Source organism: Heloderma suspectum, chromosome 4, assembly GCF_057233095.1.
Source record: "Heloderma suspectum isolate Gila_16-S chromosome 4, 16-S_ref, whole genome shotgun sequence".
NCBI lineage: Eukaryota > Metazoa > Chordata > Lepidosauria > Squamata > Helodermatidae > Heloderma > Heloderma suspectum.
In genome coordinates, this window is record NC_139461.1 from 181,615,679 (window position 1) to 181,643,560 (window position 27,882).

The 27,882-nt window shown below is 43.1% G+C and overlaps 1 protein-coding gene across 1 annotated transcript in view; it reads left to right on the forward strand.

Moving 5' to 3' along the window:
* The window catches only part of CDC73 (cell division cycle 73), a 187,063-nt gene that overhangs the window by 40,928 nt on the left and 118,253 nt on the right, over window positions 1-27,882 (forward strand). Inside the window, exons 8-9 of the mRNA XM_084851436.1 lie at window positions 16,463-16,561; window positions 17,185-17,263. Of these exons, the coding sequence (XP_084707562.1) occupies window positions 16,463-16,561; window positions 17,185-17,263 (178 nt within the window). The remainder of the gene's footprint in view (window positions 1-16,462; window positions 16,562-17,184; window positions 17,264-27,882) is intronic.

Consider the following 27,882-nt stretch of genomic DNA (forward strand, 5'->3'; position numbering starts at 1 on the left):
TACTTGACTTCACTCTCTAGGATGTCCGGCTCAAGTTCAGTGACAGCACTGTCGTGGCTATCAGGGACATTCAGATCTTTCCTGTATAGTTCTTCTGTGTATTCTTGCCACCTCTTCTTCATCTCATCTGCTTCTGTTAGGTCCCTGCCTTCTTTGTCCTTTCTCATGCCCATCTTTGCACAAAACGTTCCCTTGAGATCTCCGATTTTCTTGAAGAGATCTCTAGTCTTTCCCATTCTATTGTTTTCCTAGATTTCTTTGCATTGTTCATTTAAGAAGGCCTTCTTGTCTCTCCTTGCTATTCTCTGGAACTCTGCATTCAGTTGGATATATCTTCCCCTTTCTCCCTTGCTTTTCACTTCCCTTCTTTCGTCAGCTACTTGTAAAGCCTCATCAGACAGCCCCTTTGCTTTCTTGCATGTCTTTTTCTTTGGGATGGATTGAGTTGCTGCCTCCTGAACAATGTTACGGACCTCCGTCCATAGTTCCTCAGGCACTCTGTCTATCAGGTCTAATCCCTTAAATCTATTCCTCACCTCCACTGTATATTTAATTATGTTCAATTTGTAACAATGAAAATACATCCTGCATATCAGATATTTACATTACGACTCATAACAGTAGCAAAATTACAGTTATGAAGTAGCAACGAAAATAACTTTATGGTTGGGGGTCACCACAACAAGAGGAACTGTATTAAAGGGTCGCGGCATTAGGAAGGTTAAGAACCACTGTTCTAGGGTCTGGGATTGAGAGAGCCTTCTTCAACCTGGTGCCCTTCAGTTGTGTCATCCCCAGCCAGCATGGCAGGCTGGAATACAACTAATAGAAGTGTGACGCTGCTTATAGGAGGCAAGGAGTCTTCTCATATGACTGTCTCTGCCAATTTCCCTTGCTCTAACCCCTTCTTCGCTCAAGTCTGATAAAGTGACAGCAGTGAGAAGAACAAAACAATTGGTTGGTGGAATGACTATGATATCTAAACTTCTTCCCCTGAGAAAGGGATAGCATCGCAGCAGAAGACACAAAACCATTGGTTAATGCTGTGACTCTTAGCACAAGATTCTTTAACTGCATTTATTCTTTTTCTGTATTCAAGCTGTGGCAGGCAGTCACCCTGGCTTATTGTGTTGTTGGAATCTGGTGAGGGTGGCTTATGTGAGGGTTAAACAGCCCATGAGATTGAATATTCAAAATGGCTGCCAGCATGCGCTGCAACCCACCATGGCTTAAATAAGCCACAGTGGCTATGGCAGTCGTGCGAACCAGCCCAGTGGGTCTCACGTTTGAGTAAACAAACTTAGAACTGTGTTGTTATGGTAAGCAGGTTTTAACATTAAAATATAATAATTGTGTGCGGGGGGGGGAGGAAGAAGAGGAAGTAAGCGCATTAACATCTTTTATACAATGTTGTTTTCCTGACTTTCTTGGGTACATTGAAGTGCTTATGTTCATTTAAAACATAAACTGAATTAATTGCCCCTCTGTTTCACGTTGAGGACTTCAAATGGTTTGTGTATTCTTTTAATATAAAAATACTAGTAGAGTAAAATGTGATAATGTAGGGCAATTGAGGCATGAAATTTGTTCTACAAGACATAAGCTGCACATTTTTAGTGCCAGGTCCTGTATTTGTGTAGTAGGCTACAGTCATAGTACTGCAGAAATCTGTTAGGAAGAGGCTACATGAAGAAAGGCTGAATTAGAGATTCTGTTGATGAAAAGGAGCATTTAATTTTGTAAAACTTTTCTCACACATGAAGACTAAATCAAGTCTAAAAGTAAGAAATGGCACCCCTCTTTTGTGTTCTTGATAAGCTTGTTGGAATCCCCATTTCATCTAAGCAAGTAAAGTTCTTAAAGCAAATGTCTAGATCTCATGTTTGTGGGAAATAGAGATGGTTACGGATGGAATCTACAAGGCAAATAAAGCCTAAATTAATTAACTGTTCAGATTCTTGTTATTTAAGACTGCTAAATGTTTTTTTGCATGTTTGATTTTAGGATGTGTGAACATTTATGGATAACGACTGTGGAATTAAGTTACAACATTCACCTGTTGCAACTTTGCCCCCACAATCAGCACATGGTTTGAGACCAATTACAAGTTACAGTCCAGCTCCTGTCCTTAGACTCATGAGAGATTTTCACGATGGCTGGTGCTGCGGAACAAGTTGTTAACCCCTCTTCTGAATACATATTTATTCAAAAATTCATGCATTTCATACTGTAATACTATATAATAAATACCATGTACATGAACCCAATTACAGGTTTGCTAAGAGAGTGACAAGGTGTCACTAAATTATGGATAAAAGAATCCAAATAATTGGAACTACTTAGTTTTGAAGCTACTGGAATGGATTAGCTTTGCTGAATGACAGACACTTGCTGAGAGAGTAGATTATGGATAGAATCCAAATGAGGCCTTCTGCTGGCTGAACTGTTTCCATCAGCGGACGGGGAAGGGGCTATTCCCCCTCCTCCCTGCATGCCCCCAAAATTTGCTCCAGAAGGCAAGCAGAAGAAAGGGCTGTCATGCAGGTGGGCCTTTGCTCATGTGATGTTGGATTCCACTAGGAGTGCACGAAAGCCACTTACCTGGTCTCGCAGCTTTTCGCGGTGGGGGGGAGCTTCGCTGCTCTCCCCCCGAAGTTCAGGCCGGGGTGGGGAGGCTTCCCGCCTCGCCCGGCCGAAATTCAGGCCGGGGGGAGGCTTCCCGCCTCACCCGGCCGAAATTCAGGCCGGGGAGGAGGCGCCTCGCCTCGCCCGGCCGCGAAATAAAAAGTTAAAAAAAAAACAAACGCCCCCGTGATAGGCTATGTGACGATTAACATAGCCTATCACAGCTAGATCTGCAAAGTCAGCCATGATAGGCTACGTAAATCGTCACGTAGCCTATCACGGGTGACTTAAAAAAAAAAAAAAAGCGCATATGCAAATGGCGGCCCCCATAGGGAGCCGCCGTTTGCGTTCCTTATTTGGTCGCTGTAGTCTACGTAAATCTTTACGTAGACTACGGCGAAAATAAGGAACGTGAATGGCGGCTCCCTATGCGGGCCGCCATTATCCGTACGCGCTTTTTTTTTTTTTAAGTCACCCGTGATAGGCTACGTGACGATTTACGTAGCCTATCACGGCTGACTTTGCAAATCTAGCCGTGATAGGCTACGTAAATCGTCACGTAGCCTATCACGGGGGCGTTTTGTTTTTAACTTTTATTGGAATGGCGGCGGCGGCAGCCGGTCGAAAGATCGGCTGCCGCCCCCGCCCCTGACGAAGACCTGACGAACCGCCGCCGGGAGGGACATTCGGGAAAGGTAAGTCCCGTCCCGGGGGGGGGGTGCGGAGAATTTCTCCCCGAAACTTCTTCGGGGGGCCGAACACGTTGGCGCTCGGCCCCCCGAAGTTTTGGGGAGAAATTCTCCGCCAACCCTAGATTCCACTCTATGCTTCTTTAATTTTAAAAATGGATAAAATAAGTTAAGGAATAACAATGGATAAAATAAGTTAAGGAATAACTCATTTGCATACCACAGAATTAATTATCAGTCTTTCAATTTGATCATAAAATTTGATCTTAGAATTATTTAATGTACCTGCCTTCTGAACTTAAAAATCCATGCCTTAAAATCTATTAATCTTACATACTAGTACAAAACTAACCACAGTTCTAAAGTCCTTGCAACATAATCAAGATTGTGTGTGTGCTTTTAATTCAGCACAAGAACACAGTGTGCCCCAAACCGTATTCTGTGCTTTTCCTGTTTTTGTAAGGGAGGATAACTGACCTATGTCCATTTCTAGAGATGCGGAGGTGGGACTTCAGTATAGCACCTTGCAATTCTGAATGGAAGAAAAATTACTGAATAAAGTATGCAAAATAACAAATGGTGCATATTTGTATAATGCTGGTTGCAGATTTCAGCTTTTTCTGTGCAAAATTCTGCACTCCACCATACACAGAATTGAATGTGGAATAGAGTGACATAGTTTCTGAAATCCCCAGATATGACTTTGAGATCATGTTATGGTAGGACACGATTTTCAAGATTGCCTCTCAAGATTGTATTCCATCCACCATTTTGCCCAGCCTGTCAAGGCTCTGGAATGGAATTGTGCTTCTGGGATTCTTCCACAACTGTCAGCTGTAGTAGACTCTGCATCAAGGAATCCTGACATATTTCTCTCCTGCTGCCCTCCATTGGGATGATGTCACTGTCCACATACAGCAGAGGGAGGTGGGTTCAGTGTTGCACAGGTTGTCCAAGGGGCATAGAGAGATGGAAGCATCCAGCACAGTGGCTTAGTTTAATACAGTGCATTGGAAAACAGTTTCATGTAAGTTGATAGGCTTGGGTCTTCTGTAGCCATGTATGTGTATTCTCACTGATCATTACCTCATGCTAGATGTAATTGTCTGAAGCAGATGCTTATTTCTTATATGTAAAAGTGCCTAGGCATTAACAGATGGATATTTATACTGCATGTGTGATGCTACTATAATGTAGTCAGCTGAACAAATGCAAGTAGCAGCTTTTCAGCCTACGGGCAGTGAAGTACATGTTGGCCTGCCAAGAACTTCTCAAACTGCACAGAGTTTGAGACTCCTTATTTTCAGCCATTCAGTTACACTATGGCCTAGTTTGGATTATTGAATCCTGGCTGAATGAACCAACATATGCACAAGCTTGGTGTACCCTTTGCTTCTCATGAGCAGGCCAACAAACCTTTTCATGCAATCTTAAATGGGTACCCCAAATAAACATATATTTTGATCTAAGAGGTCCACTAAAAGTCAGCTCTCCATAGTTAGTAACAGTGCTTGGGGTGGGGAGAGTAAAAAGGTTTTCTGGTTTCATTATTGATTACTAGTGGACAATTAGCAAATTAATCCAGAAGTCTGTCACTGAGTTTCTGCTCAGTTGTAGGTTCGATTGGTTATGGATTTGTTAATGTTGGCTTTGATCGAAAGGGCTGCCGACAGCAACATGCAACATCCCCGAAAGCTACTCCTGAATGCTGGGGGACCCTTCTAATGGAGCAGCATTCCATGAGACATAAGGGGTTGCTATCGGAAGGCAGCATTGGCAGAAGTGCTTTACGTTGGAACATGGGCATCTCTAGATCTCAGTCCTTGTTTCTCAGAACCTCAAGTCATGCTGGGATTCCAGGAACAGTCCAAAAAGTCATTCTTGCACCTGCTTTCTAGATGCAACTCTTTCTGAATGACAGCACACACAACTAGTTTTTATAATAAGCCCTTAAGAGAGTTAATAAAGGAAAGTTTCCCGGTCTCCCCTCCCCCTTCAACCACCTGTGACCCCTGGAAAGCTTGCCTGGAGATTTGGGGGATATCCAGGACAATGTGACATGGAGGAGGGGCTACTAGGGGAAGGAGGGAACAGGAAACGTTCCTCCTGTGAACTTACTAAAGTGATTACCTTAGGATCCATGCCCAATTTTGGCTAATTTTCCTCCTCCCCCAGCGGTGCCCTGAATCCTATCCCATATAATGGAAGAGGGCAATGGTTTGGCATTACATATAAACCAGTTCAAAGAGGCTGTAGTATAAGCTATGAGCGGAAGTCACTGCTTTAAACCTTCGCTAAGCTTTGGGTAGATTTATGCATGCTAATTTCTTTCTTTCTGCATCAGCTCCTCATCACGGGGATAACACTGGTTGACCATTACTTAGAATGTGTATGGATGACTTTGAGCACAAGGAAGAAAATGTGATAGAAGTACCAGGGGTCTACCAGTTTTTGCTAGCCAAGACAAAAAAATGTGGTTACCAAAATCCTCCTCTTCCCCTTCCAGCTTGATGAAGGCAAATGGCTGTATCCAGCAGCAAAGGAAAATGTTGTAAATTGTCTTACATAGGTATTAGAAACCATTTTGAGGGAGTGAACTGCAATTAAAGTAATATTTTAGAACCCTGCCCTAAAAAGCATTTCACTCATTTTTCCAAAAGACAAAATAGTGCCTAAGAGATCCCACGTCTTTTTTCTCCCAGTCTTTTCTTTCTTTTATCCCCAGGGACGTCTGTGGACAAATTAGAAAAAGTAGCCTGGACACTTCTGAGACCAGAGCTGCTTGTTTAGATTTTAGGGTGCAATCCTATCAAGATAGGTGGCTGCCTCTGAACTCGGAGGCGACCGCCTATCCAAAGCAAGGCAGGAGAGGCACGAAGGTGTGTGTGGAATCTTTCCCTCTGCACCTCTCCTGCCCTGCTATTTTTGCTAGACAGCCGTTCTCGGCCTTCTAGCCGGGGGGGGGGGGGGGGGCGGGGGGGACCGGGAGAGGAAGCTGCCATACAACACGTTGGATGTGTCGTACGCGCAGCTCCACACTCCCCGCCCCAGAACACACCTTTTCAGTTGCTCCACACTCCTCTTCTGAATGCGGAGAGGCAGCGTGGACGAAGGGGGAGGTCGGTTTTCTGGGAACCGACCTCGGAGCACAGGCTCCGAATGAATGCGTATGGATGACTTTGAGCACAAGGGAGAAAATGTGATAGAAGTACCAGGGGTCTACCAGTTTTTGCTAGCCAAGACAAAAAAATGTGGTTACCAAAATCCTCCTCTTCCCCTTCCAGCTTGATGAAGGCAAATGGCTGTATCCAGCAGCAAAGGAAAATGTTGTAAATTGTCTTACATAGGTATTAGAAACCATTTTCTAATGGCTCCGAGGTCAGTTCCTGGAAATGAGCATATCCTATGGCCTTCTAGACAGTGTCTAGTGGCCATAGGATTGCTCCCTCAGTGTATTTTTTAAAATACCACCACCACAACATGGTTGCTGTCAGCCTTAGGATTTGGATCTAGTTCTTTTTTTATTGGTCTGTCTAGTACACTACAGGTGCAGCCAAACTTAACAGATGTGCTGCTGAGCATTTACTGCAATTTGTTAAAGTAGTAAGATCTTCAGTTATGATTGTTTCCTGCTGGATTGTGTTCTTCCAAAAGAACCGTGGTCAGCTTAGTGTTATCTTGGGGAACTGGTGCTCATGCTATTGTAGGACTGTGCTTAGTAATGTTTTTGAAGGACAGAATGTTAAAAGTGTGCTTCAGTTGAGCAGGTTAGCAAATGATCGTGTTCAGGAAAAGAAAAGAATGAAAAGGTCCAGACAAGTAAAAACCAAATTAGTATAACAGAGAGGTTGCTGATGCTCGCCTGGTATTAATATGCTAATTGGGGACTTTACGTGTAGTAAAATTAATTGAATGTGTGAACAATTTAAAGGGGGTAACAGCTAGGGGTGGACGAAAGTCACTTACCTGTCCTCGAAGATTTCCCGCGGTGGGGGGGAGGCGCTTCGTTTCTCCCCCCGCGAAGTTCAGGCTGGGGGGGGAGGCTTCCCGCCTTGCCCGGCCGAAATTCAGGCCGGGGAGGAGGCGCCTCGCCTCACCCGGCCGCGAACTAAACAGTTAAAAAAAACAAAAAACGCCCCCATGATAGGCTACGTGACAATTAACGTAGCCTATCACGGCTGACTTTGCAAATCTAGCCGTGATAGGCTATGTTAATCATCACGTAGCCTATCACGGGGGCGTTTTTGTTTTGTTTTTTCTTTTATTGCAATGGCGGCGGCGGCAGCCGGTCGAAAGATCGGCTGCCGCCCCCGCCCCTGCCCCTGACGAAGACCCGACGAACCACCGGCCGGACCCGCCGCCGGGAGGGACATTCGGCAAAGGTAAGTCCCGTCCCGGGGGGATGCGGGGGGGTGCGGAGAATTTCTCCCCGAAACTTGTTCGGGGGGCCGAACACGTTGGCGCTCGGCCCCCCGAAGTTTCGGGGAGAAATTCTCCACCATCCCTAGAACAGCTTGGATAAGGATTTACTAGTTAATCGAAGTTGAAGTGCCCACAGATTAAATGTGAAGCACAATGCAACTAGCCATATCGCCTCTAGTATACAGTGAAACATTGTATACTAGAACATTTGCAGTTTATATATGAAAATGAACTAGATTCAGAGGATGATAGGGACCAGGAATGGGAGAGCAAAAGGGAGAACTGTTCTGCCTTTAAGTGTGTATTTGTACACATTTCAATTTTGGGGATGGTGTTGGGTGGGTGGTGGTGGGGATAAGCCTTTCATGAAAGTTAGATTGTGCCTTGAAAAGGCAATTAAACAATAAGAAAGTGTTTGTCCTTTTGTCTTACTTTCCTATGTCTTTTTATCTTTGGTTGTCCCTTGTTAATACATTCTTCAGTTCTTAAGGGTTACAAATGTTTCCCAGTTCTGTGTGGTATGCATTTGCAGGGCAGGGGGAACTGTTTCAAAACAGCTCATATGGGACCAATGCAGATAGAACGCTCATTCCCTACTTATCATAGTTACCAAATCAGAAGCCAGTGTCTGTGTGATGTCCCTTGGGTCCTTTGTAGAGTTTTTATCCATGTACTCCAGCAAACCGAATTTGAAGATGGTTGGTTGTTCCAGCTCTATTATAGGGAGAAGATCCACCCTAAAACACTAAATAAACCTGGCTGTGGAGCTAACTCTGCTAGCTTTCAATCTTTAATCACTTAACTTCCCTAGAGGATTAGTATACACTTTTGCAATAAATTATCTGAGGGGACAACTCCCTTCCATCTCTCTAATTACTGGTAAGCATTTAGTCAGTACCTACCATGTTCATGGCTAGTGGATTGATTTATTATTTATTAATACGTTTACATAGTTCCAATGTAAAAAATCCAAGAATATAAAATAACGTTTAAAAACAACCATAAGAGGGAAAGGAAAATATTCAGATAATGGGCAACAGCAATTAAATCAGGGCCAACATGCATTTAAGGAGTCTGGGTTTTTCTGCTTCCAAAAGGGAAGCAATGAAGTAACTAAAGGCACAATCCTATGCATGTTTAGACAGAAAAAAATCCTACAACTCCCAGCTTTCCCCAGCCAGCCTGGTCTCTTGGGAGAGTATTCCACAGTCTAGATGCTGCCATTGAAAAAACTTTGTCTCATGTCCCTATCTGCCAAACTTCAGATATAAGGAGGACAGTCAGTAGAGGTTCAGTTATTGAGAGAGTACCTGGACAGGCCCATACAGAAGGAGGCGGTCACTAGCCATTTAGGGCCTTAATGGCTAACACTCGCTGGTTCATCACCTTGTTGTGGTAAGTGGGCTTGTGTGTTCCAATGAACCCTGTGAGTGAAGCCGTCGGGAGTTATGTACTCCCAGCAGGGACACCCATGGTGGTAAGGTCAAGGGGGAGACAAAGAACGATCCAAGAAATCCTCAACGGCAGAATAGGCGGAAGATAACAGGATGTATGTTACAACGGCTATGAAGGCGGATGAAGGCTGCAACAGATAAAGGACTACCAATCGTCGTGTTATTCATGCCATTGGATTAGAGCCTTTTTCTATGAAGACTGTGTGTTGATCATTGTGCACTGATCTCCACACATAAAACAAATTCACGCACAGGCGTCTCCCAATCCACCTAACCAATCAAAAGTCCCATGGCAATCGGCGAATGGCAACAGGGGCAGGACTGTGAAATCCGGAAGCCCCTAGTCATAGACCGGCACATGGGCGGTAGATACAGATTCAGTCGCCCTGACTCAAGGACCGAGGCAGTTGAGTAGTTCGGTAGCTGTATCCATTACTGAGCAGTCCTATTTAGGATCCACTCTGCTCACCCTGTATGGGGAGGGGGCTAGAAAAGGTGCCCTAAACATAGGCTGCCTCACTCCTCCCTGACTGGATTACTGCGTCCAGTGGGGTCACCACTTAGCGGTCGCAAAAGACAAATGAACTTTGGAATATGCTGACACTGCTGGACAATGCAGATAGTGAATGCCCTGAATGCAGGACTGCCATCATTGCAAGGGAGCTGAGACGTTTTAACATTGATATAGCAGCACTCCAGGAAACCTGAAGAGCAGGAGAGGGACAACTGAAGGAAGAAAAAGGAGGTTATACCTTCTTCTGGAAAGGACTGCCTGAACAAGAACGACGAATACATGGAGTAGGCTTTGCTATTAAAAATTATCTTATGAAGCTCTTGTCAGAAGTTCCTACTGGCATTAATGAACGACCCTCAACCCTTCAAATAAAACTCGCCAAAAACCAGCAGGCAACTATTTTAAGTTCCTATGCACTGATGCTGATGAAGACATCAAATAAAATTTTTACTCCCAGCTGGACACCATCTTATCAGAGATACCTAAGGAGGATAAAATTATCCTCCTGGGCAATTTCAATGCAAGAGTTGGTCGTGATTTTGACTTGTGGCCAGGGATCATTGGGAAAGAAGGAGTTGGCAACAGTAACCAGAATGGAATTCTATTTCTGACTGAATGTGCAGAGCATAATCTTGTTATTACCAACACACACTTTCGCCAGAAAAATAAATTTAAAACATCATAGAAGCATCCTCGGTCAAAGCACAGGCATCTCTTAGACTATGTAATTGTCTGTGCCAGAGATCATTGTGATGTCCTCCTCACTAGAGCCATGACAAGTGCTGACGACTGCTGGACAGACCACCGATTAATTCGTTCTACGATGGCCATTAAGATTGTTCCTCAATGTAGGCTCCAAGGAAGAAAACTAAGATGTAAAATCAACACCCAAGCCCTTCAAGATCCTATTAAGCGAGCCTGCTTTCAAACAACTCTCAAGGAACATCTATCTATGGAAACCCCTGAAAATGTCGGGGAACATGGGAATAAACTGAAGACCTCCATTATCGCAGCCTGTGACCAAACTAAGAAACATCAGGATTGGTTTGATGAGAATGATAGGGAGATTGAACATATTATTGATAAGAAAAGGAAAGCCTTCCGAATATGGCAAAAAGACATCAACTGCGCCGCTAAGAAAAAAATCCATGCCAGTGCAAAGGCTGAGGTCCAAAGAAGAACTAGACAACTTAAGAACACCTGGTGGATAAAGAAAGCTCAAGAAATCCAGCATCTTGCAGATGTCTATGATGCACGGGGCTTTTTTAATGCCACAAAGGCCATCTACAGACCAACAAATCATGGTACAAACCTGTTACACTCAATAGATGGTGCCAAACTTCTAAAGGACAAAGAGTCTATTGCACTGTGTTGGAAAGAACATTATCACAACCTCCTTAACTGTAACTCTATTGTGGCTGATGAGCTCTTCTCGCAAATTCCACAAAAACAAACCAGAGATGAGCTTGCAGTATCCTCTAGTTTGGAGGAAGTCAGTAAAGCCATCAACCAAATGAAAAATAACAAAGCTAGTGGACCCGATGGGATCCCTGCTGAAGTTTTTAAAGAAGGTGGGCCTGAAGCTACACAACAGCTTCACATTTCAATTTCACATTGAAATTCAGCATCACCTGAGCTCTGCGAGTGTAGCATTCTGCCGAATGAAGCGTAGAGTGTTCGAGGATTGGGACATTCGCAGGGAGATTAAAATGCTTGTTTACAGAGCCATTGTATGCCTGTGAAACATAGACCATCTATAAATGCCACTTCCAACTTCTCGAAAGATTCCATCAACACTGCCTCCGAAAAATACTGCAAATTACTTGGGAAGACAAGATGGACTAATGTCAGTGTACTGGAAGAAGCAAAGATCACCAGTGTTGAAACAATGATTCTCCAACATCAACTTTGCTGGACCGGCCATGTTGTTCGAATGCCTTATCATCGTCTCCCAAAGCAGCTACTTTATTCCCAACTTATGAATGGAAAATGGAATATTGGTGGACAGCGAAAGAGATTTAAAGATGTTCTCAAAGCTAATCTAAAAAAATGTAACATAAGCATTGAGAACTGGGAAGCTCTAACCCATGAGCGTTCCAACTGGAGGTCAGCCTATATTAAAGGCGCTATGGACTTTGAAGAAGCACGAGTACAGGGCGAAAGGGAGAAACGAGCTCAGCGGAAGGCATGTTAAGCAAACCCTCACCGTGATCGCCTTCCACCTGGAAACCTATGTCCTCACTGTGGGAGGCTGTGTGGATCCAGAATTGGCCTTCAGAGCTGCCTGCAGACCCACTGCTAAGACTCTACTCTTGGAAGACAATCTTACTTGGTCATAGGGATGTACGAAAGTCTCACCTGGCTCTGCGCCGGGCAATCCACTGTGGGGGGGCGGCGCTCCATCTCTCCCCCCAGAATCCTCCCCTGTCAGCTCCTCTCCGCGGCGGCTCCGCCCGCAGCCGGAGTTCTGGCCATGGCCAGGCTGCTGCAGCCGCAAATGGTGGCTGTCGTAGCGGCCGCCATTTGCGTCCTTGCATTCATCTGTGATAGGCTATGTAAGTATTTACGTAGCCTATCACGGCAAAGAGCAGGGACGCAAATGGCGGCCGCTACGCCATTTGCACCCCTGCTCTTTGCCATGATAGGCTATGTAAGTATTTACGTAACCTATCACAGCTGACTGCAAGGACACAAATGGCGGCCGCAGCAGCCCAGCAGCAGCTGGCCGGGAGACCAGCTGGAGCCGCCACATCCGCCACCAGGTAAGCTCCGTCCCCGGGCGTTCCGCAGGGTGGCAGGGGTGGGGAAGCCGTTCAGCCATGGATTCTGGGGGGGGGGGTGGATTCTAAAGAATCGGGCCTCACTGGAGTCCGTGGCGGAATTCTCTGACATCCCTACTCGGTCATGAGTGATCGCCATGAAGATAATGGCTAACAGTTTGAATTGAGCCTGAAAGCAAACTGGCAACCAGCATAGCTGAAATTAAACTGGAGTGATGCAGTTTATTCATTTATTCAAAGTATTTTTATCCTGCTCCTCAGCCAGAAAGGCACCTGGAGTGGCTTACAAACAGTGGACTGCTTGTATGACATGGGTGTGGTTAATAAACCATGGTGGCTTATTAACCACCCCATGCATGCCGGCTGATTTCCCTTGCCTGGCGTGGATTGTTGTGATATCCAAACCTGGTGAGGGTGGGTGGCTGGGATGGTTAACAAACTCCCTCAGTATCACCTGCTGGAATGGCTGCTGGTGGTTATGGGATGCACAATCCCAGTGCTTCACTCTGGATAGCATTCTAGCAGCTACATTTTGAACCAATTGAAATTTCTGAACAGTTTTCAAAGGCTGCCCCATGTAGAGTACATTAATACAATATAATCCAACCTGGATAAAACAATGGGTATGAATAACCAGGGTTCCCTTTTAACCTAGCTGATTTTTGAAAGTCGGTTAAAGGAATTTGTGCAAAATTCAACCATGTTTAAAGTGGAAGAGGAAGCCTGCTCCAGGGAGGGGAAGGAGCAAACACTCCTGAGGCATGCTCCAGGTTTGTTAACTGCAATTGGCAGGGAGATAGCATTATATCTGCGCTGACCCAGAGAAGCTTGAAGGTGGAGAGCCATCCATAAAAATATAGTATCTTGTTCATTTGGAGTGTATTTAATGAAGCACAGGTTTTGCATTAGAGTTGTCCTTTCATTCCTTTTCCATTAATACCAGCTGCTTCTGAAGCTGACTGTATGGAGCTGACTGGAATGAGATGCACAATTTTTAATGGAATTACCCACAGCAATGATCCTGGGTTACTCTTGTGTAGTTCTAAAAAACAATTTTTCTGGCTCAGTGAACAAAACAAAATGTGGCATGTAAGGTACATTAACTAAGTACACAGCAAAGTAGAGAGGCCCTATGTGTGCATATATCCTTACAGTATGAATCTGTTTTTAATGCTTTAACGTTTCATAATGAATAGGAGAGATACATTTTGCATTACAAATGTTTTGTAGGGGGCTTTGCTACTGAATATATTCATTATTACTTAGAATTATCAGTAATGGAGGACATCTGTTGTGTACATATGCCATTCAACATGAAGTGCATCTTGAGGGTTGATGCAAATTGGTTAAATATGTGCTTTAAAGAAAAAGAAAAAAGAGAGACTGATATTAGCATTTTATATACTTCTTTCAAAGAACCTAATATAGTTTAGTTATGCTACCTCACTTTGAACACCTCAGATAGAGTTAAAGAGTATGCTTTTCCCCCAGTTTGAATGTTATTTATATATGCTTACCTTCTCACCTGGCATGTTTCTCCTTGCTTCCTATGCATCCTGTCACATCCTGACTTGTATGCTTTATTAGGTTATACATTTAACTACAAATTTTAACAATTGATTTTATTATATATAACTCCATCTTAGTCCCCTCCTCTTTGTTCCACTCAGTCTCTTGATTTTACTTTTACCTAATACCCTCTGTAAGATTCTAGGAAATGCTTCCTGATCAAACTGAATTTGTCTAGGATACCTTGCAGTTTGTTATATATAGGATTTTTTCCATGGTATTGCTGATCCTCAACTCTGTAATCCATTGGTTTACGTGCAGTCCTGCGTTGCTTTTCCAGTGTACCGGCACCTGTCTTTTGGGCATAAGTGTTGCTCTATGTTGTCTTGGCTCTAATGAGCCAAGACCTCAGATGGCCAGCATGTAGTCTAATTGTCTAACTTTAAGTTTAAAATCTCTGTAAGTATATATTAATTTTCTTCTTAAGAGTGGACAAAGATTTTCATGATTGTACCTGTTGCCCTGCTTCCTTCAGTGTGGCAATTATGTGTGTGTCTTCATTAAACCAAAACAAAAATAAAGCAGACTGTCATGAAGGCCTTACACAAGCAAACGGGAGAAGCAAATTAGATCAGCAACATTAGTAAACAGTCTTTTGGTATGGGTTTATCTCCTTCAAATGTGTGTGTGTGTGTGTGTGTGTGTGTGTGTGTGTAGTCTAATTTGATAGCATTTTAGGGGCTAGATGGTCACATATAAAAGTTATACAACCCCTGTTAACCAACTCTGCAAGTTTGGCCTGTGGTAGACTGCAGGTTCAGATGTTCGGTGTATGTGCTTGGCTAACAATGGAACAGAGCTACACTCTGGGATTGATTGACTGCCTCTGTCGAAGCCTCCCCTCTCATCACACCCCACAGTGTAGCAATAGTTACTGTAGTAGTAATCTTCTTCAGTATCAGAAGAAGTAGATAAGAGGTTTAGACGTTTTGGTATATATCTCAACCTCCACTCTAGACATGCCCTGAGTTTAAACTTGGTTGGGATATGGTTTTAAATTCTCATGTCCAATTTTGGGCGCTTACCACTCAGTTTACATTTTTGTGTGTACAAATATTATCTGAATCCCCATCTTCACATATCTGAAAGGCCTACAAGTTAAATCCAACTGTGTCTGTCTGGTAGTGGAACAGATTCCCCTCCCCACGCAGCCCCCATGTCCCCCCCCCTCCAATGCCTCAGAGGGACAGGGAATATTTGAGTAGATTTGGGGGGACTTCAGGTGAAGGTGGAAAGGGAAAGTGTGAGTGCAAGTCCACTTGTGTGATGTTGGATGTCACCCTAAATTTTTGAATTCGGATTAAGGTCTAGATGCTGCCTCCACATACTTCTGATTGCTAAGGGTTTTGTTGTTGCTGCTCTTCAGGAATCTTCAGCAGTCTTTTAGGTGATGGCAGTGTGTTCTGAGAATATACATTCACTGAGGAAGAAACATAATTCATAAAACATAAATTTGTGGAAATTTCTATCATGCAAATTTTAAGTAAACATGTCTCAATTTTGTTTTTTCCATGGTGGTTGTCAAATACAAGTGCTTTACAGCTAGTATAAGGAGACAGTGTTAGGGCATTGGCTGGAGTTCATACAGGAAGAGAAATATTGTTTTAATGGATTAGAACATGTGTGTATGTATGTACATGTGCATACATAGATCACTAATTGAACTTTGCACCTGTCTTTTATCCACATGTATAACCTGACAAAAGGAAGAGGCCATCAAAAATTCAAAAGAGGCGGTTTTTCACTGACTACTTTGAATGTTTAAGCTTTGAATTTTCTCTTCCATTAGTAGCTTTGTAAATAAAGACAGAAATTAAAAAAGCATTATAGCCCATGTGGGGTACACATGCATACACACCTGTTACTTAGATCTTATTTCATAAGAGATGAGAACCTCAATCTGGTTGGCCCGCCTATACTTAAGAGCTCCCTGTGGAACTGCTGTTTATACAAGGACAAATTCCATTATGAGCATGAAATTGCTTCAAACAGTACAATGAATGGGGAAGATTGCACATGAAGGAGCTCTGTATGTGCATGGAAGGCAGTAACGTGAGTTAAGATGTGTGTGGTATTCGAAGCAGAGCACGCAAGTGATCAGAAATGTATTGAAGGTTGTTTCACATGCTACTTATTACCTCTTGCTCTCTGAAAATGTACTAGAAAATGACTGAATATATGAGTTCTAATGCGCAAATGGTAGGAGGCAGAGGATTGGCAGAGTAATTTCAGGAGCTTTATCAGAGGCATGTCTGATAAGTCACAGTCCCAAAACTGTATCTTCTAACTCTACTCTGGAGTTCAGGAAATATGTATTCTTACATTTACACACCACAGATCAGTTAACTGGTGTTATGAAGCAATATATAACATAAAATAGTATTACAATGAATTTCTTTTGTGTTCTAGAATTTTGCCAAAAACATCTTTGCAATTCTTCAGTCAGTCAAAGCTAGAGAAGAAGGCCGTGCACCTGAACAAAGACCAGCACCAAATACTGCACCAGTGGTAAGACTAATTCTGCAGTAGGGGATAAACCTTTATTGATTTTTTAAAAAGAAGATGAAAGAAAATAATGGGATTTCTTTCTTTGCATTTTGGTTTTAATTAAAATGAAAAGGGCTTCCAATATTGAGTGTTTCTTTTAATTGTGAACCGGGTATCATTAACGTTCTTTTCCAAGTATTTTGGCATGGTGATGTAGTTTGAATGTACAATGGAAAGACTGGGTGGGGGCCTTTCTTGCTCTGGAGCAGCACACAGATGCCAAAAAATCCCCAGCCTTCTTCCCAAGCTTGGAGGTGGGGAGGAAGTTATGATGGCCATGCCGCTGCCCAGGGGATCGCCTACCACTTCTCCAGCTTCAAAGTGGGATGAAGCCTGGCCACTTATCATGCCCGCCAGTGGGGTAGTGCCACACTTGCTATGGCAAGTAGATTTATTGAAGCCTGGGTATCATGGTAGGTACACAGGATAAAATTGTATAGCAAATCAGGTTTAAAATGAAGTACATTTGTATACAAATATTAAATAACTTTTCTTCCCTTACACTGCTATCCAAGATCTTGGGTGTACATTTTTTATTGACAAATGTAAGCATGTCACGAATGGCTTTTCCCTTTTGTTTTCAGGATCCCACTTTACGGAACAAGCAGCCTATTCCAGCTGCCTACAACAGATACGATCAGGAGAGGTTTAAAGGAAGGGAAGGTAAGTTTCCTTTAACCATTATCTTAATGGTTTAACCTGGTCTCTTCTCGTTTAGACTACTGTAATGCGCTCTACATGGGGTTACCCTTGAAGATGGTTCGGAAGCTGCAGCTGGTACAGAACGCGGCGGCTCGCCTGATTAAAGGCAGCCGCCAGCGAGATCACATCACTCCAGTACTGAAGGAGTTGCACTGGTTACCAGTTGTTTTCCGGGCCAAATTCAAGGTGTTGGTTTTGACCTTTAAAACCCTATATGGTTCCGGCCCAGCCTATCTTAAGGAGCGCCTCCAGCAGCACCAGACAGGCCGCTTAACAAGATCAGCCTCGGATGGCCTTCTCTCTGTCCCATCAGCCAGGACAGCTAGACTGGTGGGGACGAGGGAGAGGGCCTTTTCTGTGGTGGCCCCCACTCTGTGGAACTCCCTCCCTAGGGAACTCCGTCATGCCCCCTCTTTAATGAGCTTCCGTCGTGCATTAAAAACGCTGTTGTTCAAGCAGGCATTTGGGGTGGGTTAGGGTATTTTAGAAAATGTTTTTATTGTAGACTTTTATTGTTTTAAACTGTTTTTATTGTATGTTGTACATCGCCCAGAGTGGCTGGGTGACCAGCCAGATGTGCGATTAATAAATTTAATAATAAAAATAAAATAAAATAAAATCTTAACTTTAGCCATTCCGTTTAGAAAAGTTAAGGCCATACATGGTGATTAAAGAAACACATCACTTGTGAATCTCTGGAGTTGGCAGTGATGACCAGGAACTTATCTGTATGAAACAGTAATACATTCATTAAAAATAAAAATATGGGAATAAGAAATAGTGAGCCATTAAGAAGCTAACGGTATCTTAGCATTTTTGCTTCTATTACATATTTCCATTTCATCTGTCTTTTGTTAAAATTATATTTAATCCTCAATACTTAAGGGTATCTGAGCTCCTTTATTCATGTTTGTTTGTCAATATTGAACCAAGTGCTTTCTGTAGTAACTGCTTAAATTCTGTCTTTTGGACAGTGTGGTTCCTGTTGCATCATCTTCACACTTGGTCTTTGCTGATAGCACTTCGCTGATAGAACTAGTAGACTCTGACAGTTGATACTTAAGGCAACCAGTTTTTCTTTAAATCTGAACAGAAAAGCTGCAGTAATTATTTTAGTCCTACTTTCCTGTTAACCAAAAACCTAGTTTACTGATAAATGATAGTGTCTTTATTAATTCATCTGTTATTGAGAAGAGTCTTCTCTCTCTCTTTCTCTCTCTCTCAGAAGGCACAACTCAGGCACATTCTGTCATGTTTCCGTGTGTGTTGGTGTGTGTATGCATGCATGTGTGCACGTGTGTGTACACCAGGTACCACCTCAGTTTGCTATGCTGTCTTAAACCTCTCCTTGGGAATGTCTGCCCTTGATAGAACAAGTGAAAAGGAGGTGATTTTGGAATAGTCTCCCTAGAAGTCATGGAGAGAAAAGCCAGCTGGTTTCAAAACTGAGATATATATGTTTATGACATACTTTTTTTTTTTAACTTGGTGCTTCCTGCTATCTGTTACTCTTCTCCCCTGCTGTGCCAACATATTTTAAAGTCTCTGTGCACAGGTGTGTGCATACATGCATGCACACACATACACACACGCACACGCACACACCCTTTGATCATCATGACCACAGTGACTATTTCAGTCACAACTATCGAAGGACCTATCCATTTTTCCAAAGGGACTTGCTTACCTCACTATGTATAGTTGGAAAACCTTGCTAACCATGACTTAGGAGGACTGGAGGATTATGCACTCCCTCCCATCTGGCCTTAACTGTGAATTCTGCCTTCTTCTCCCCTCCCCGCTTAAGGTGTATATTTGCAGCAACAGTGCTAAACAGAGTTCAGTCTTAATCAGGATTTTTAAGCAGCTTCAAACTGTGGCTTCAAAACGTGGTGAAGAGTAAACTCTATTTGGTATCCTCATTTGTAAATATGTTTAAGATTGGTGGAAGGAATTCATGCTTGAGAGGAGGGTCTGGTGGAGGAGTGCACAGTCCCATGGCTCATTCTAGATCCCTTAGCCATGACTGCATTATGTCTGCACCAGCCCGAGTTGGCTGCATATTTTCTGATCTCGCTAAATATGACTGCTGGCTGTTTTGTTTTTCATCTAGTGTTCTATGGAGAGGTGATGCTTTAAATTGCAAGGCAGCACATAAATTTAATAAGCGTACTGAAAGGAACCATAGTCTAACTGAGCTTGTGTAAACACGGAATTGCACTCTTAGTATTTCTTTCCAAACAATTGGCATGCCTCACAGGTGGTTTAATTTTTGCTGATGTGAACAATTAATACAGGTTTTGTTAAATAGTTACTTTTCTTATGAACACTTCATCTCAAATTGATATCTGCAGTGTTAGAAAATTAGAGCACTACATTGTTTAGATGTTTCATATGCAACTTTTTATTCAATTTTCCTGAATTTTGTGTGCATTTTGTGGCTGGTATGTTCAGGTTTGATTTTACTGCACATTTCATTTTTAAACAAAATCAATATATCCGGCCGACACCTATATATTTTTTTAATCCCTCTCACTGAGTTTTTATTTACTGTTTCCATCAAGCGTGCTAGGAGAAGTCTGTATTCTGTATTCATTCACTTGTTTAAGGGGACTGGTAAATTCAATTCAGGAGGATTTCATATATGATAAAGCCTATGGGGACAGTACCATGATCAATTGCTTTTCATATTCTTTGCATGGACCATTCCTAAAACATGTGTGAGTGCTTTTTCTTTGAGATTTATACCAGCCTGGGGAAACATTACATGTGTCTCATCTTTTAAATAGTTTACAATAAAGAGATATGTGTGTTAATATAGAAGGTAGCACCTGTCAGATATGGATTGTCCTTGCCCTTTCACAATCAACACCATAGGGAGACAAGCTTTAAGCTGTCACTAATTTATTTTGTTAGGAACTGGCCTCTTTACAAATGCAGATTCCTGGGACACTCTCAGACTGCCTCAGGCCCTTAAACCACTAATCTGCAATCCCTAATAGAGGTGCCAACAGTTTGGGAGTGAACCTCTCACGGCTAGACTTGCATCACAGTGATGCTCCTCCATTAGGGTCGCTCCCTCCCACGATGGCTTCCAAGAGTGGCTATCTTGGCTGAGTGTTTGGGCCTTGCCCCTAACTTTTCCTGCTTGGCTTCACGACGTGCCCTAGCATCTCTCAAGTCACACCCCTCTTTCTCCTCCTTGGGAACTTGAGTTCGAACGGTGGAGGGAGGGGGCAGCAACTCAGCCTGGCCCATCTGCTTGTCTTCAGAGAAATCTCTCCCAGCGTCTTGGCTCACTAGGGAGGTTCCCTCCCCTGGCCTCTGATCTAACTGTTCGAACTCTGATTCAGGGTTGGAGCTGTCAGAAATCTCAAGGCGCTTGGACTCATCCCTGACAGCACCTTAAGTTGTATCATTTTAATGGTACTCATTTTACAGGCTCTGGGCAATGCTACCACTGCTTAAATGCAGAAAGATAAAAAATTATGTTTAAATGAACAATGAATTATTATATGGACCCCACCACTATATCATACCTGTCCATTTAAACAATTTACATGTAGATACCTCCATGGGCTAACACTGAAGAGAGCCTGTTGAACTACCACAGACTTCAGGTGTTCAGGCAGATAAAGGAACATGGATATACAGCATCAGCACTATGATTATCAGGCAGTATGAAACCTCTGGCTTGACGAGACCTGGTTATAAATAATAGAATCATGGCCAACTGCCTTGACTTGTCAGCATCAGAATAGCTTCTGCCTATTGCACTTTAGCCTTCATGCTCAGCCCCTAGTATCTGACTGTAGGGACCCGGTCCTAGGGAACATATGCCTCAGGTCTGTATTTGGCTATGGTTGCACAAAACCCTGGCATGACCCTACCTCTTCTTTGCCATAAGCTTGCAAGCAATGAGGTCAAATGAACCAGTATAGACAGCAAATATCTAGGCAGAAGAAGTTAGTTGGGCCTTGTCACTTATGTGACAATGATCTGCTTATAAAGCCTCCTACAGGAAATGGGGTAGAGTATGGCATCTGGTTGCAGAAACAAAGAAGATAATGTCTTCAGTGACTGGTTACCAGAGGAGGAGATGCTGGTCCCATTATATGCAGAATTTATTCAGCCTTGTATGTAAGCAGTAGTGGCAAGTGCATGAATTCCATGCAGGTGAGTGAGCAAGCTTGCAGGATGGATGAAACACTGTGTCCCTCCAATGTTCCCAGCATCAAAATTCTGCTGTACATTCTTTCTCTGGCATCCCCCAGCAAGCTAGTAAAAAAATGTTTTTTCAGGCTAGCAGCTATGGGGGGGGGGGCATTATTTACAAGGTTGGATTAGTGCCTAAGCTCTGGAATACTTGCCCAATTGCATTACATTCATCATAGCATAAAGAGGTTCCCATCCTTCATATGTTTCTGTGAGGACTTCAGTCCTCATGGCCACAGGCTTATTAGGGAGTAGGCACACACTGCATTTCATCCTGAGACAAGATTAACTGTGCTGTAGATCATAGATCTGGAAGTGACCCAGATGGTCCTCATCAACTCCCTGCCCTGAGACATAGTTGTCCAGACAAATCCTCATCCAGGCAAAATCGTGCTCTTCTACTCAGCCTGATTGTAACATGCCACAACCAGACAATATGAGCAAACAAGGCGCCCCTTGCTGTAGGTAGTTGTACAAGCCAAATCATAGTTTTAGTGAAGTGGTTCACAGTGAGCAAAACTATGCTACAGGGGAGCCAAAACAGGAATGGGGGGGTGGGGAAGACTGGGCTTCATGCTAGCTTACTATAAAAACCTTGAAGCTAAGTCATTTTCCTCCAAACTGCCATGGTTTTAAAGAGAGCCATGCAATTCTCAGCAGTTTTATAATCCTAAATGTAACTACACAGTTTCTCATGAACATGCGAAGAATGGATGTGCAACCTCTTGATGTATGTAAAGTAATCCTGCCCATTTTGCATACAAGTTGACATTGTTAATGTAAAAATGCACAGAACAATGAGCCAGAAGTACTCATTGATGCAGAATACTGGTCAAAGCTAAATGTGGTGCCTATAAGGTGCACGCATATATGTATGTATGTATGCATGCATGCATGCATGCATGCATGTGTGAAACTCTTGCTCAGCAAGCCACAGGTCACCTTATATGTGTCTGTCTCTATGATCACCACCTTCATCCTCATCTCCTTCTGTAAAGGTAATCTTGTTAATGTCATGTCCTTTACTGTTGCATGCCTTTAAGGCTGAAAAGTATGTGTTTTTTGTTAAGGTTGTGGCATTTGTTTTCTCTGCAGTTGGAAGAAAACAATAGAGATTGGGTTGCATAGTGTATTTTCCCCACAGCTGGTAATAGCTTTGTTAAAAGGAAATATTCACATCCTTTCTAAAGTGATTTTGTGTCCTCAAAGATTATGAGAACAGAGTCACAGCTTCATATCTTGTGAATAAAAAGCCCTGTGGGTTTAACAGAGCATGGTAATAAACACTGGCAAACCTTTAAGCAGAATACATCAGCCTTTGACAAAGTGCAAGTAATTTTTTGGAAATGGTTACTGTCTGATAAAAATAACACTCACTATATGATACACCAAACATTCAAGTGGAAAATGGGATTAAACTGCAAAAACAGTAAAAACTTATAACGATCATCACTAGATATCTTTTTTTTTTTGCACTTCAAAAATATTCTCAATATTATCAGGTCTTGTAGCTTTGCTGCATTTTTAATGTTTTTTTTAGCTATGATTCTCTCATTTCATACAAATTAATTCTGATAGGGTTTTTTTTAAAGCTGCTTCAAAATTTGTTTTTATGTTCAAAGCTGATTTGAGTCCTCATCTGTATTTTTATTGAATTATTCATTTCATGGCTTAAGTTGTGTGGTGAAGCTCAAGTACTAAATATTTTAATGAATGCAAAAAGTGAATGGCAAAAGAGAAAAATCTGATACAGAAAGAAGAAATTCAGTATTGCTCTCAGTCAGCAGTTGGATATCAACTTGATGTCACCTGGATGCATGTCTGCATGTATTAATTGTGGAATCTGGGCACTATATTTAACAATTGGCAGTATAAAACTATGAACTAGCATTATGATGGGTTGCTATGTGGGGAGGACAGGCTAGTGTATTGCAAGAACCCATGTGTGTGCACTTGAACACTATGTGTATAGTGTGATCATGGCCTCCCTGTCCATTCAGCATAACACATCCTTCACCTCCCTGTGGGATCATTGTCAGCAAGGCCAGACCCCTCAGTGTCAGTAGTTGAAGGTGGGTTTTTGTCTTCAGTGCAACAGGGTTCACCAATGCAGAGCTTTAGCTTTCTCTATATGAGTGAATAGCAACCATTCACCTACCGGGGAGAAAGGAAATGAATTGGATCAGTCACATCAGGATGTGGTTAAGCTTACTTCCCCACCCCTAGTCACTTTGGTTATCAAGGATCAGTCCTGCTGCTCTTTTCATTGTCTCATTCTGAACTGTGTATCTTGGTGATGCTTGAGTCTAATGGAATGTTGTGAACTGGCTTGTAGACACAGATAATTTATATAGTACTGTAATGTATAAGGTGCCTTTACTATGTTTTTCTTCACAAGAGCGCTGTCAGGCAGACAATTCACATTTTTGTGTCAGAGAAATGAAGTTTAAAGTGCCCTGGCTGAAAGCCATTTGCCAATGCATTTGTGAAACCTACATTTGTCCAGATGGACATTATGAACAGCATATTTAAAATCTCAGGAATTCTAAATATGCAAGGTCCAATAATCATGATAATTATATCTGTTACATAGTACATTTCTGGTGTTCAGAACATTTATTATACATTAAGGGAGTAATTCTTACAATAGCCTTGTAAGGTAGGACAGTATTATTACTCGCAGATTGTATATATTGGGATGAATAAATTCTGTGGTCAATCAGAGTTTGGAGAAAGGCAGTACTGTCTTCGATCCAGGAGAAGAAATGGCACAGGCTGGACTTGTATACAGGTTTATATTGAGAGGTCACAGTCGTTCCAGTGCTCCAACACAAGCCCAGGGCACAAAGAGTCAAAGTTTCTAGGTCCACCGTTAGCAAATGGGTTATTGGATACATTTCCCTAGCACACTGGTCAGGGAGAAAAATACCCTGGAGAGCACGATTGCCTGCTCATTTGAAGGGCATCAACTTCTGTGACACTAAACCCTAGTGCGTCACTCAAGGGCATTTATCATGCTGCCATGAGGGCCATACAAAGTACTTTCATAAGGTACTACAGGATTGATTCATTTGCATCTACAGAGGCCTCCTTTGGTAAGTTGCTCCTTCCATAAGGCCTGTGATGGGAACTGTCATGGCGTTAGGGTGGACACTGAGCCCACAGAATCCCAGAGTAGTTCTGATTCTGAGGAAGAGCGGCCGCTCCTGGGAGAGGAGCGCGCTCATCCTTCCCAGGGCCAACAGCTGGCAGAGATTCCTCCCACTGGCATTCCTGGCATAGATAGCAGTCCTGGGAGTGAGAGAGCATGGGAAGAAGACTTGCTGGACGCGCGACGCCAACGCAGGGAGCAGCGCCAAATGGAGAGTGCAGAAAGGAGGCGTAGTGCCCGGTTGGCGCGCAAACAATGGTTGCGCCCAGAGGATCCAAGGGAAAAGGGGAGGGACTCTCCCTAGCCCATAAGTTCAGGGTCTGCCAGTGATTCTCCTTCAAATGGGGACCAACTGTTCCAACTTAGGGCATAGGTACTCTGCTGCTCATATCTAGTAGCTAACAGTAGAGTTGTTAAGTTGTAAAAGAGGAATAAAACTTTGAAAAGAATCCCTTTGTCTGTGTCTGGACTTGGCTACTGGATTAGACTGAGAGAGGCTGCCAAGGAGCCCTTGACACATGGCTTGGGGGATGGGGGGCTACCCTAGAATGTGATCACAACTTTTGGACATACCTTTGCTGCATGCTGTCCTCTACAAGCTGAATGACTATGGAAAATTGGATTTACAGTGAAATTTCTTTCATGAAGGAAAGCACTCAGAACCACCCAGTTATCAATTCTGGGGGAAGGACTACAATTCTGCATTTGTATTGGCCTCCCTTGGTAGGATGGGCATTCCTGGAAAAGCTTTCTTCCCTTCCGTGCATCTGTTGATCGAGACTGTTGCAGGTTTCTTCCTTGGCAATGAATTTTCCTTCCAGGGACTCATTCTATGTGAAGTGTGTATATTTTATGCTGCTCAGGTCTATTCTTGAAACTGGAAAGGGCCTCCTCTGTGAATGAGACAGCAAATCCCCTTTTTAGTGCCCCTACCCTTCTGACCAAAGAGGAGTTAACATTTGCTATCCTCTCTCCTACCTGCTGAACAAAAAGGTACTTTACAGTAAGTCCAACTTTCCTATTTGCAGAGATGGACTTGAGCAAGCCTCCCTAGATAAGGAATTCCCACACCTTCAAGGAAATGATGAGACTTTGGGTAGGGTGTCTCTAGTATATTTTAAAAAGCAGCAGGAGGAGGGGTGTACGCTTATGTATGCAGTACCAAGGTTGTGTAGGGTTTCCTAGTATCTTGAATTGTGCCTGGAAACTCAGTGTGTAGGGACAATTGCACTGGCTACCAGTTGAATATGTTCCTATCCCATCTCACCTAAGGTGACTCTAGCTCAAGGATCGCCAACCTTTTTTGGGCTGGTGGGAACATTTGGACTTTTGAGAAAGTGTCATTGGCATCATTTCAAAATGGATGCAGTCGGGGTTCCTGTACACAAAACGTGGTGGGCAGAGCTAATCACAAAACTTCTATTTTACAGAAAGGCAAACTGGTGAGGCTAAATAACAAGTAACTTGCCCAAGAACCAGAATACAAGTGGGGTCTGACTTTCAAAACAAACCCACTCCTCTGAATCCACAGTTTGTTGGTTTTCTGTCTGTCTGTCTCTGGATAAACCCCACCCCATTCTCTCACACACATGCCCCCTTCACCACAGAGTAAATACAAGATCCACTCTATCTTTTTCAGAATTATCCCTTCTCAGCCATATATACTCTCCCTAAACTCTCTTTTATACACATGCACCTCACTCAACTCATCTATTCACAGACACACAACCCCATTCATCCTTCACACAAGTGCACGCCCACACACATCCCTCCTTTCCCTGCCACTCCCAGCCTTCTCCAGTCCACCCTCCAGCTCTCTCCACAGTCTTCTCTAATGTTCCCCAACCCACCCTGTGTTGCCAGGTCACCCCAGAGCCCTCTCCAACCCTCCCTAGGTCACCCTGCAGTGCTTCCCACAGCCCTCCTCACCAGCCCCACAGCCACCCTCACCCCCCGTTTACTAGGCAGGCTGCAGCAGGGGCCCTTTTCTTTTTCCTTTTTTTTTGGGGGGGGGGTTTAGCAGGCGGCCTGGCCAGTATGCTGCACTGAAGCACCTGGCTTGCAGTCACCCACCATCTTCCTTCCTTCTTCATTCCCTAAGAATGGCTCTTGGGCCCAGTGGCATTCTGGGGAAAGGAAAATGGTGACCAGGAGCAAGCTAGTTACTTTGCCTGTACAAGGTAAAAAGAGTTAATTTCATTTTTTTAAAAAATGGGGGGACCAGGGACCTTGCTGGGCATCAAGGGAGGTATCCGTGGGCATTTTGGCCCCCATCCATAGAGGATGGATAATGAAGTAGGGAAAAATAACCTCAGAAAAAGAGGTTATTTCTTATAAAGAACAGGCTCTACTAATTTTGTTCAGTTGTCACTTCTGTACAAAACCAGAGGGGGAAAATAATTAGAAAAATCGGTTTGAGATAGAAAAATTGTGTGGCTCTGATTCTTGTTTACCAGCATAGCTCAAAACCAGTCTGCCTCATTGCTTAATTTGTATGCATAGAGACACCCTGAAAGTACAGCTAAAAGAAAAAGAAAATTGCAGATATATGCAACACATTGATTATATATGCACACAGTAATCTCATTACTGTAAAAACAAATAGACTGAACTCTAATGGAATTGATAAAAGCTCTTTTTAAATATAGTACAATATGAAGCAGTACTCCCTTGAATCATTTTTTGAACAAAATCCAAAATCCACAATTGGGCAATACCTTTATTAGAACCAATTAACATGAGATAAAATAATTGCGCAAGCTTTCAAGTTCTTCAGGACTCTTCATCAGGCTAGATGGTACAAAAAGCGCAGGGGCAGGGGACACACACACAAGAAAGTATGAAGATTAGGCCAGATGTTGTGTCCATGAAGCCGGCAGCGTAGATCCTGTCTCAAGACAAGAGATTGCAGACTGCATGAATTTGTCCTTCGTATGTGCTGTGAGTATCAGATTTATGTCTAGCATTCTATGACAAAGATGCAATGGCTGACACCCATTTCTGAAAAGGCAAAGGCCTGTTTATGTTTTCAGAAACAGTGGTCAGACATGGCTTCCTTGTCCCAGAATGCTAGACATAATCTGACACCTGCAGCATGTATGAAGGACGAATTCATGCAGTCTGCAATCTCCATCTTAAAAAAGGATCTAAGCTGCAGACCTCATAGCTACAACATCTGGCCTAATCTTTGTACTTTTTTGTACGCTATACCCAC